Source organism: Bombyx mandarina, chromosome 16 (assembly GCF_030267445.1).
Source record: "Bombyx mandarina strain Sakado chromosome 16, ASM3026744v2".
Classification (NCBI taxonomy): Eukaryota; Metazoa; Arthropoda; class Insecta; order Lepidoptera; family Bombycidae; genus Bombyx; species Bombyx mandarina.
The window spans coordinates 10,969,804-10,982,135 of NC_143222.1; the positions used below are offsets into that span (position 1 = coordinate 10,969,804).

The 12,332-nt window shown below is 38.4% G+C and overlaps 1 protein-coding gene and 2 long non-coding RNA genes across 3 annotated transcripts; 2 read left to right on the plus strand and 1 right to left on the minus strand.

The window, feature by feature from the left end:
- Nucleotides 1-15: 15 nt before the first annotated feature.
- On the plus strand, nucleotides 16-5,268 carry LOC149501353 (uncharacterized). Its single transcript, XR_016324309.1, has 2 exons — nucleotides 16-259; nucleotides 3,984-5,268. It is a non-coding gene; the product is annotated as an uncharacterized LOC149501353 (long non-coding RNA).
- On the plus strand, nucleotides 459-3,538 carry LOC149501354 (uncharacterized). Its single transcript, XM_089733660.1, has 2 exons — nucleotides 459-535; nucleotides 949-3,538. The coding sequence occupies exon 2, from the start codon at nucleotides 2,328-2,330 to the stop codon at nucleotides 3,393-3,395; it is 1,068 nt and encodes a 355-aa protein (XP_089589786.1). The 5' UTR covers nucleotides 459-535; nucleotides 949-2,327; the 3' UTR covers nucleotides 3,396-3,538.
- Nucleotides 5,252-7,378, minus strand: LOC114240469 (uncharacterized). The gene is made up of 3 exons (XR_003624502.2): nucleotides 6,862-7,378; nucleotides 6,600-6,782; nucleotides 5,252-5,597 (listed from the first exon to the last, which is right to left on the minus strand). It is a non-coding gene; the product is annotated as an uncharacterized LOC114240469 (long non-coding RNA).
- Nucleotides 7,379-12,332: the final 4,954 nt, after the last annotated feature.

Sequence of the window (12,332 nt, forward strand, 5' to 3'; positions counted from 1 at the left end):
TTCATCGATATTTTATGGAGTGTATGTTTTTATTGAAAACATTGTTGAAAGAGGCTGACGCTACGGATCAGCGTGAAATGCGTCGAAAAACCTACGAAATTCACAATTTATCACTTTTAACTTGAGATGACGACTATGTAAAAGTATAAAGAAAGTGTATAGATTGTCGAAGGATCTTATTAAGCAGTTAGGATGTGAATTACACCCTTTCATGAAGACCACTAAAAGTCAGTGAAAAGGACTTTCAACTCTTCTAAAGGTAGGTAGGGTCATTTCGCCTGTTCGCGTCCATCGCCCAATTCGCGTCCATTTTACGGATCTCCCTTTCAAAACTCTATAAATTAAGTATACTAACACACTAATAAGTCAAAATGTCATTATATAATATATATAGAAGAGGCACGCACACATAGACAAAAGTTCCGTGCGATCAAGCAATCCTTTTTAAAAAAAAATTTAGTGACGGCTGTTCAACAAGAGAGCGCGGACGTCCGGGTTTACGAGACAAAAATAGTGGGCAGCGGTGCGTTTGAAGGTAAGTCTTATAATGTTTTATGGGTCTTTTGGATACATAGCTGTTTCTAGACGTTGATAATGATAAAAGGAATTATATTAAATATGAATTTGCTATTTTATTTTATAGTCAACAGTTAAAATAAGGTGGACGCGAATTACTACACCGAATTTATAAAACTTCCACTTTGCGTCCGCAACGGACGCAAACTATATCTACAGGGAATAATAACAAAAGCAAATCGCGTCCATTTTTTTAATTAATTCCCTTCAATTGGTTTGTTTGTAAGTATTTTTGAATACTAAATTTATTATAGGTACATTTTTGAATACTAAATGTATTGTAGGTACATTTTTGATTATGACTACAAGTTTAATACCTATTCTACTTTGAATGAAAAGTATTTTTTTAAATTCTAATTGTTTCTGTTTAAGATGAGTTATTCAGAGATAAGAAAGAAGAAGGAAAAAAGAACATACACAGAAGAAGATTTAAGGGAAGCGTTGCATGAAATTCGAGAGAATAAGAAATCGGTAAGACAAGTATGCAAAGAATATGCTATTCCGAAGACCACAATATTGGACAAAATCAGTGGGCCCAGACCAGGTGGAGTAAACAAACCGGGCCCAGAACCTGCGCTAAGAGTAGATGGTGAAAAAAAGGTAGTTGAATGGCTTCTGAACATTTCCAAATGTGGATTTCCAGTGAAAAAACAGGAATTGCTTGATACTGTTCAGAAAGTAATACGAGATGGGGGGTTTCAAAATAAATTTAAAGATGATCGCCCAGGTCAAAAATGGTTTGAAAAATTTTTGGCCAGAAATAAAGAAATCTCACTTAAAAATGCGGAAGGCATTAATAAAGCTAGAGCCCAAGTAACAGAAGAGTCAATCAGATTGTGGTTTAAAAATTTAGATGAATATTTGGACAGTATACAGCAAAAAGATATTCTGAGTGATCCTAAAAGAATTTTCAATGGGGACGAAAGTGGTTTTGCTCTTTGTCCAAAAACAGGAAAAGTTTTAGGCCCAAGAGGGTTCAAAAACTTATACCAAATAAAACCCAGTAACGAAAAAGAAAACATAACGGTATTATTAACATTTAATGCGAATGGAGATATGTGTCCACCTTGTATTGTGTTTCCATACATTAGACCACCAAAAGCTGTAGTAAATAGTATGCCCCAAGATTGGTGCTTAGGCAGATCGGAGACAGGTTGGATGAGAGGAGAAGTATTCTTTGAATACATCACCAACGATTTTAACAACTGGATAGTGGAAACTAACATTAAAAAACCCGTGCTTCTGCTGGTAGATGGGCATAAATCGCATATGTCCTTAATGCTAAGTACGGCATGTGAACAAATGCAAATTATTTTGTATGCCCTTCCGCCCAACACCACCCATATTTTACAACCAGCTGACGTTATCGTATTTGCACCAGTAAAAACATATTGGCAATCTACAGTCCGCGCATTCCTATCAAAGCCAGAAAAATTTCATTCTGCCGTCACAAAAATAAATTTTTGCACATTGTTAAATGATGCATTAAAACATCCTAACATGTCCGACAACATCAAAAGTGGGTTTAAGCGATGTGGTCTTTACCCATTCGATGCAAATAGTCCAGATTACACTAAATGTGTAAGAAATACTTTGGAGAATGTACAGGCCGTTGGGCAACAGTCACAAGATGTTACCCGCTCGGACATTAAAAGCTTTAAAAAGCAGTTAATAGTTTGAAAAAGTCTCTCCCTGCAGAAACGGGATTTGCTGAGATTTCTATCGAAACTGAATCTGAGAAGTCACATAATATGGAACTTTCAATAGAACAAAATAGTACCATTTTGAAACCCATTGATTGTAAATTGGATACAACTAAAGAAATCTTCATCTCTTCATTACACGAAGAAAACGAAAATGATCAAGCTAACTCAGATCCTACTGTACAGGTTCAAATAGTATCAGTTCTAACACATTCACCACCAAAACCATTAGCCGAGACGTGCAAATCAAAAATAACCACCAGGAATAGAAATCTAGCATCTGCTGAACTTGACGTGATATATCCAAGTAATTCAACTCTCGATACCAACAAAAACGATTCCTTACCTGACTTGTCCCTTTCGACGTTACATCTCTCTGGCAGTTACCTCGACGTCGGCTCTGTCGTGTCCTTAGACGACGTTCTAATTGTACCATTTGAAGATATTCCATCATCGCCCACTATGTTTAGTGTTGAAAAAGAAACTCTTACTAAGGAACAAACACTAGAACCGGCCTTGACTTCTTCGATTCATACAGCATCAGCTGTATCGCTACCTACTCGAGTACCACCAGCTTCCGCAGTTGTTGGAGAATTAACACAAAAGAAAACCTCTGATCCATTTAAAAACCATCTGATGCTGCCTGAAATCTCTAACAAAGCAAGAAAAAATAATCAAAGAACTCCAGCAGCCATATCTTCTGCCGCATGGAGAAAGTACTATGAAGATAAAGAGCAGATCAAGAATGAAAAGCAGGAAGCAATACGAAAAAGAAAGTTAGAACGAATAGAAAAGCAAGAACAGAAAAAAACTTTAAAACACCCTCAAACGGTTCGTAAAACTGCTCCGAAACGAAAAAAGGAAATACACCCTCTTGAAGAAGTCACAAAGAAAACTGTAGATGTGGAAATTGAGAAAGAAAATTTACCAGCCGTGGAGCGAGTGAAATGTCCTGAATGTGACGATATACTAATTTCAGATGTAGAAGAGGACGATGAGAAAAACATTGGCTGTGACAAGTGTATTAGATGGTATCATCTGAAATGCACGCGATTAGTAGGATTAAGTTATTTAGAGGCCAAAGATAAGTCTTTTGAATGTGACTTGTGTCATTAATTAAAATTCTAGGGCTTTAATCATCTTTCATCATTATCAATCATCTTTAATAAGTAAATTATAAAAAATCCAATCTCTCTTTAACTATATTATTATAAAAATATCACCCCTTAATTCCTTTTCTAAGCTGGTGGACGCCAAGTGGTCCAACGGGTGGACGCAAATTGGATTTTATGGACGCAAAGTGGGTAAATCGCATAATTCTTAATTTTGTCTTTAAACAAAAAAAAACACAACACGTTTCGAACTAAACTAAAATTTACGTTAAAATAGACTATTATAATGAACACATTACATAAACATTTAATTGAAATTAGTGCTGGGACGTTTTTATTTTCTCCTTCAAACTTGCCAACTGCACTAAGTGGACGCGAACAGGCGAAATGACCCTATTCCACGTGGTAAGATTGTGTCTTTATATAAAATAGGTACTTTGTAAAATATTAGTAAAGTTTGCCCATTTTCCCAACTCTCCCATTATTGTAAAACAATACCCCTAAACTAATCTACCAAAAATATCCTGAAAGAATACATATTAGATTCTCTAATAACTATATGTATTGTTTAATGATAATTTCTTATTTTCAGTTATTGTGCACCTTGTTATTTTTGGTCAATTGAAGTAACCAAAAAAATCATAAAAGAAAATATAAGAACATATTTGTCCCAGACATCCCAGTGTATATTTGAGGTTGTGGAGGCTCTGAACAACCCAGCAACTATGTATAAATATTTAAGATTCCCACAGAATGCTCAAGAATGGCAAAAGTTGAAGAAAAAGCGAAGAAAAAAGAAGGTGGTTTAAGCTAAATAAAAAAAAAATTTCTTCATAAAAATTACCAATATTAATGTAATGCTAAATATTGCAGTTTTTATGAAAAATTTAGAATCCTTTGGGTTATTGGGTGTATTGATGGGAAGTTGGTGGCCTTAAAAAGATCTGCTATAAAAAAAAAATGGTTTTCACTGTTATAAAGGATATCATGCAAGAAATGTACAATTTGTAAAGCTATTAATATTTTTCGAAATTCTGATATGTAATCCATAAACGAAATGTGTATTAAGAACCTATGTATTCATTTCAGTTAAATTGTAATTGTGTTTATTGCTATAAGTTATTGTGAAATTTAGTATTTATCTTAAATAAACTTTATTCAGTTATAATCAAAACAAAATAAAATCTACTAGATTAATCAACGACAGCAAGTAATGATCATTATAATTATTTAACATCTTTTCGGGCTTTCTGTATATGCTCAACGTTCCAACCTTATAACACCTTTTGCTATTTTTTTTTCATTGCTTAGATCGGTGGACGAGCTCCCAGCCCACCTGGTGTTAAATGGTTACTGGAGCCCATAGACATCTACAAAGTAAATGCGCCACCCACCTTGAGATATAAATTCTAAGGTCTCAGTATAGTTACAACAGCTGCCCCACCCTTCAAACCGAAACGCATTACTGCTTCACGGCAGAAAGAGGCGATAATGCTATGCTATGCTAGCTAATACCTGCTAATAATAGCTAGCTAATGCTAATATGGAGGAAGATACTCCTGAAGCTTTGTAGCACCGCCTTCATTCCACTGCCCGTAACTCAGTGGAAAGAACAATAGGTATGTTAAAGAGTAGATTCAGGTTTTTGCTGATCTATAGGGTGCCAATTTATCACCCTGATAAGGTAGCAAAAATAGTTGTTGCGTGTTGTTTTGCACAACATTTGCAATTGTGCAGAGCTGCCAGTTCCCATGATCTCAGATGATGAGATTACATGTACATTATGGTGGTCATGTTGAATTACTTTGTTAAATTTTACTAATTAGCTTACTTATAGTGTGAAGTAACTTCAAATATAAATTAATGATTTATAAAAATAGTTTTATTCAATAGTTATATACAATAATTTTGAAATTTGTTTGCAACAGTAACTTATGTGGAAATACAGGTTTAAAATTGCTAGCTGCATGTGCTAATTCCACCGTCCTTCTTGCAGATTGTCGACTATTCATTCCCCCATGGTTGTAAGTTTCATTAAGTTATACATGGTATTGTGTTCAAAAATGCTTTGGACGACACACATATTATTATGATCACCCTGAATCTTCACCTACAGTTCCTCTATCTACAAAATTTTCTCAATAATTTGAGGACACTCTCCTTTTCATTGTAAAAGTGGTGTAATAGCAGGTCAGGTGTTGAGGTGCTGAAAAAAATAATAAATTTATTTAAAAACAAGGTTAGGTAAAATACAATGTTTACAATACATGCAACAAAATGTTTTTATTAACAAGTAAAAGCATTATACACAAATCAATGTCCCTAATATGGTTGCTCAATGAATAGGTACTTTGACCTGAATAAACGCTTACATATCAACCCAATCTCTTGACTAACATGTGAGACCTACTGTGGCTGGAGCTACTAGTAGTACCATCACAATAAGTAGAAGTTACTTGCATTTAGTTAGAGGAGGATGACTGCAATTTATTTTAAACGGAGTATGCAGCCTACATAATGTCAGTTTAGTCAATACTTTTTTTTTTTTTTAGTATGATTGAAGGATTACTGGTGGCCCGGAGGCCTTTCCAGTTTCACCAGGACAGGTGGGCGAGCAAAGGCTCAGCCAGGAGGGGTGGGATTTGCTAACAGCTACCCGAGCGCCTCCGAAGGAGACCTAACAACTCAAGAGTAGCTGCTTCGCGAATGAATCTACTACCGGATCGGAATCGCGACCCGCTGAGAAGATCCGGCGAGAAACTCAGCGAGCTGATTCATGGATTAGGTTGCACGGCGAACTCTTTGTCGAGTTCGACAAGTACGGTTACCGAGGTCCCTAAGCCTGCTCCTAGTGTTAGAGCTGAAGGCGTCTAATGCAAAGGTTATTGGATCTGATGGATCCGTAAGGACGTGTCTAGGGCTAATCAATACTCTGGCACCGCCTGCCACCCCTGTACCAGTATGCACACCCTTTACCATAGATACAGTCACCTCTGCATCAATAAAAAACATTCCAACAACATCAATCCAACTTGCAATACCTAAATTGTTAATGATTTGATTTATTTAATTCAAAATTTTTTTTTTGTTGGTGAATTTGAGATACAAATAAATTACCTTCATGCCCTTTTAAAATGAACATCAATAAAAACGTAGTAGATAGATATATCATACATAAATAGATGTTAACATGTCCTAAATATCTCACCGGGAATGGATCTTAACTGACAAGAGAATTAAATTCCTATATTTTCTCCTATATTTGTTCCTTGTTCTCTTATTGAACATGTTGAGATTCGATTAATCCTTTTGTTTCGCTAGCTTTTAACCCAAAACGTTTATCAATGCCTCTATTTGCGCCAATGTCGGATGAGAAGAACGCTCGATAAATCTGTTGGTAATATATTTAAATTTTACATTAAAAACAAGTGGATGAAACATTGATAGCCTCAAAACTAAATTTTACTTACCTCATAATTTTTATTTAACGTTAAATTCACTCACAAAGTAACAACAAATCTAGAAAAAGCAAAATAAAAACTTCCGAACTTTCCGAAAACAATTAAAATTTTGTTTTTTAATTCTGGTATTCGCCAGTGCACGCAAAGGAACTTAGCGTACAGCCAGAAATTACAATTAATTTCATAAATATGTATATGACTTTTTCTTTCTAGTTTCTTTTCATAATGCGCTCTTGTGCTGTAATTGGAAAACAGGGGTAGACACTAACTCGCATGCGCACTTGTACCCAGGGAGAAAAAGTTACACTTTCTTCCCTGTACAGCGGGACGAAAACCGACTTTCGGCGTAGGTAGGAGAAAAAGAAAATAGCCTTATATAATACTTTAACTGAGCATAAAACTTCCGGCCATCTAGTTATGTTAGCGGAATCAGATCCTAAGTTTAGTAAACAACAATGGGTTTAACAAACAAAAAGTTGCGACGCCAAAAAGTGCCTATTACGGATCGTCGATTTCCAAACAACCAAAGTTAAGAAAGGAGGTATAATGATTTGCTTGCATCCGACTCGTAGTCTTCATGGTATCGATGATCATGGTACCTACTTGCAAAACAAAGAAATATCGGGAATAAACTAAAATTAAAAATCGTGATAAGAACCCATTTAAATAATAGTACTTTTAATAGTGATTGATTTAATTTATTTTAACGCCATCTATTGGTAATTTAGAGAAACACTTTCCTTCTTACAAAAGTGTCCTTAAATTTTGTTAGATGTTAGTCTAATCAAAATTCGTAAATTTTGTACCTATAGCTATAAACAGAGTCGAAAAATATTTTTCAATCGTATGCATTCTAATGCATTTAATTCTTTGGCACGCTCTACAATATTTGAAATATTTGCCTTTGAAATATTTCAACATAGTTATGAGGTAATATTAGTTGTGGGAGTAACAACATATCGTATATGATTTCGATACGGTGTCCACATATAAAAGAGGCAAATGGGTTGTCCGTTGTGTTTATATAATTAATCATAGAACTGGTCAAAAACACAATGCACAGAACGCATGCCTTTATTTAAAAAACCAAAGTCTGCGTACCCAGGCCTATTCCTCATGTATGAGGGTCTATCCGATAATTTGCAAGCGAAGTAAATTGTCCATTAGAAATAAAGTGACACTCTACGAAACTTGCATACGCGCCGTCATGACCTATGCAAGTGTAGTGTTCGCTCACGCGGCCCGCACTCACTTGAAACCCCTTCAAAATATTCAATCCCGCTATTGCAGGATAGCTGTCGGAGCCCCGGGTTCGTCAGGAACATCAACCTGCACGACGTCCTAGACCTAGAGTCCATCAGTAAGTATCTACAGTCCACATCAATGCGCCGCGCCACTTCGATAAAGCGGCACGACACGCGAATCCCCTCATCGTAGCCGCCGGAAACTACATATCCGATCCTGCGGACCAAATAGACGTCGCCCAAAACACGTCATTTCGGATCCTCCCGATCCACTAACGGTGCTTTTAGGTACCCCGGTCAACGTTCTCGTCGAACCCGTCGCTTGCGACGAAGGGCTCGACGAGCGAATTAACCCATAGAGACAGCCCACTGAGTTTCTCGCCGGATCTACTCAGTGGGTCGCGTTGCCGACCCGGTGGTACATTATTAAGATCCATAGCAAGCTTTCTTATTAAGTTCGTTTTGGTCCAAAAACTGGTAATGGAACGTCTTGAAGTCCGTACGGGTATGTACCACCGCCCTGCATAATTCTGCCGTGAAACAGTAATGCGATTCGGTTAGAAGAGTGCGCAGCCGTTGTACTGCAATAAGTGAGACTGAAAACTCAAGTCTTAAAGTAGATGGTTGATGTCTATGGGCTTGAGTGCCCACTTAACACCAGGTGGGCCGTAAAAATCAACCTGAAGCGGAAGAGGACATCAAATAACATAAAATAAAAAATAATAATTTAACAGTTTAAATGACCTTAAATTACTGTCTATCTTTACAATTTACATTTAACAAAAAAAAACCTATTAGAACCACAACGTTTGTTACCACGCATATGTCATGTCGTATATTATTATGTTAGTGCGTATTTATAAATAGTTTCCACTAAACGAGTCGCCTTCTCGCTTATTTGTTTGTAATAGATAATAGATAAGGAATAGGCGAACGTTTTGTCGTATCAATAAATACCATTCAGTTCACGCAGGGACCTTGCACGGAGTAGACGTTATGAGTTTCACAAATAAAGTGGTTCTCGTCACCGGGGGCAGCTCGGGTATCGGTGCCTCTGCCGCCGTACACTTCGCTAAGGAAGGTGCGGACGTGGCCATAGTAGGTCGTAACGTTACGAAACTGGACAATGTGGCCCGGGAATGTGCGCAGGTTGGCAAAAAGCCGCTCATCATTAAAGCTGACATTTCAAATGACGAAGAAGCGAAGACCATCGTCCAACAAACCATTGAAGCCTTCGGGAAGCTAGATGTGCTCATTAACAACGCTGGAATGAACAAATCCGGGTCCCTGCTCGCTGGCAACCTCCTTGAATCGTACGACGCAGTCACAGCGACTAATTTGAGAGCGGTCATTTTGATAACGAGCCTCGCGGCTCCGCACCTCATCGAGACGAAGGGAAACATCATAAACGTATCCAGTATCGGCGGAGCCATGGTACCAATGCCAGGGTTTCTTGCATACTGCATGGGGAAAGCTAGTTTGAATCATTTTACGCGTGGTATTGCCTTGGAATTAGCTCCTCGTGGTGTCAGAGCAAACATCATCAGTCCAGGTCCTGTTTTAACTGATATCCTTGAGAATTCTGATAATCAGATTACCTGGGACAATTTGAAGACTGCCACGGCATTGAAAAAAATAGGCGAACCGTCAGAAATTGCCGAGTTGATGTTGTTCCTGGCAAGTGACAAAGCTAGAAGCATAACTGGCTCGAACTACGTCTCCGACAATGGAATGCTGCTGCTCAGATGAAGACATGTAATAATTTTGTAATAACGTATGCATGCTTGTAGTAAATGCAATGCATGTAATAAATGCAATGCATTCTAGAATTGTTTTTCGTTTGTTTAAATTAACGTAATTAATTTTTTTGTATGACTTAAGTTTTTTTAATTCCCTATGACACATATTCGGCATAGTTTTGGTAATGTGGATGACATTCGTGTTAAATTTTTGATTTTCTACATGACCAGGCGATCTCGTAGTTCGTCTGTCTCAAAGTGTATTCCGGAATTTACGTTTCTCTTGAACTCCAGCGAACGTTTAAGGCGATGATCTCATCTACAGTGATCTATGGCCTTTTTTATACGAGTATAGACAAAGTAAAGTGACGTCATAGAAAGGCCGCCTTTAAACCATTTGAAGCATTAAAAATTACCTTTGGAATGTTAAAGATCTTCAACGCATGATATGATAGGATACGTCAATCTACCTACGATATACTAGAAATATAAAATTAATAAAGATATGAATTTACGAATGATTAGATTGTACTAATACCTTAAGATTACCAACGAGGAATAAGCGTATTCAGCATAACAATCTACTTCGATAAGGCCTTAGTATCATGATAATCGCCTTAACGTTGCCGCCGCTGACTATCCACCGAATCCTGATCACGCAGGAGCCAGTCACAGTCCATCATATCCGCTAACCTCCGCACTAGACGCATTCAACTCTAAAACAAGGAGCAGGCTTAGGGACCCCGGTAACCGTACTCGTCGAACTCGACAAGGAGTTCGATATGCAACCTAACCCATGCATCAGCCCGCCGTTTCTCGGCGGATCTTCTCAGCGGGTCGCAATTCCGATCCGGTAGCAGATTCATTTACTAAGCAGCTACTCTTGAGTTGTTCGGTCCCCTCCGGAGGCGTTCCTGGGGCTGTTAGCAAATCCCATCCCTTCTGGCTGATACTGAAATCCTTTGAAATAGATTGGTCAACAACGTTCTAATACTATTCTTTACTGGTGGTAGGACCTCTTGTGAGTCTGCGCGAGTAGGTACCACCACCCTGCCTATTTCTGCCGTGAAGCAGTAATACGTTTCGGTTTGAAGGGTGGGGCAGCCGTTGTAACTATACTTGAGACCTTAGAACTTAAAGCTCAAGGTGGGTGGCGCATTTACGTCGTAGATGTCTATGGGCTCCAGTAACCAATTCACACCAGGTGGGCTGTGAGCTCGTCTACCCATCTAATACAGTCGTGTATCTGGTCTAAATTATCTTTTGCACCATAGGTATGTGTAGATTACGGGGACGAATTGTTTTTAAAAGCATATTTAAAATTCTAGTTGACATTCGAGGTAATCCCGCGATGATGGTGTTACAGTAGTTTTTTTAGGTAGATTCTGGAACGTACTCGTGTTTTGAACATACGGATCCACTCAGAGATGTTGTCCAGGAATTGAACAAAATCATATAATTATATTTTTATGCTTTTATTATGTACTTTGCTTTTTAAAATTTTATATTATTCGATTCACATTAAGTCTGCGGCTTATTGCTTATGTTGGTGTTGCGCACGCGTCTGTGTCGCGTCTGTCTGTCCTCACGTTTTGTTCCGGGTCTCCCCGCACTCCGCTACCGCGTACCCCCCACGTTTAGGTATCGTCGCCGACATCCTCCCCGCCTTTGGAAGGACAGCTGCATCTTCCAAAATTTCAGAATCTTCTGCAGTAGGTAGAAGGCAGATCTTATTTATGGCTCGTCGCTCGATGCCTCGATAAGTATTAAAATCAGCGACTCTGCCTACTCCGTCATCCCCAGGATAAAGCCGCTGAACTCAACCAAGTCTCCACTTTAGTGGTGGTAAGTTGGGCTCTTTGAAGACTACCAGATCACCTTCTTTTAAGTTTGTCTGTAGAGTACGCTATTTTGCGCGCTGTTGCAATTCAGCCAGATATTCTTTCCTCCATCTTTCCCAGAAATGGCGTCACAATTGTTCGACCAACTGGTATCTGGTACGTATTTTCATGTCAGTCCCTTGCGAACCAGGTAGCGACGTCAGTGGCCGCCCAATCAGGAAATGCCCTGGGGTTAAGGGAGAAAGATCATTTGGGTCGGCTGATAAAGGAGTTAAGGGGCGGGAGTTGAGGATCGCTTCAATTTGTGTAAAGAGAGTGTTCAACTCCTCGTATGTGAGACTAACATTTCCCGCTATACGCTTAAGGTGAAATTTTGCGCTTTTCACGCCCGCTTCCCAAAGTTCACAGAACGTTGGAGAACAAGGAGGACTAAAAACAAATGTTATGCCCCTATCAGCCGCAAAATCGGATAGGGAATTTAAGTCTGATCGCAATATCCTGCTCAACTCATTGCTCGCTTCAACAAAGTTTTTGCCAGTATCACAGTAAATATAATGTGGCCTACCTCGTCTGGAGATAAACCCTTTGAGGCAAGAAATAAAAGCTTGGGTCGTGAGGTCACTGACCGTTTCAAGGTGAACAGCTTTCGTAGCGAA

Coding starts and splice junctions, on each gene's coding strand:
- LOC149501354 (XM_089733660.1), top strand. CDS start 2,328: ATGGAACTTTCAATAGAACAAAATAGTACCATTTTGAAACCCATTGAT.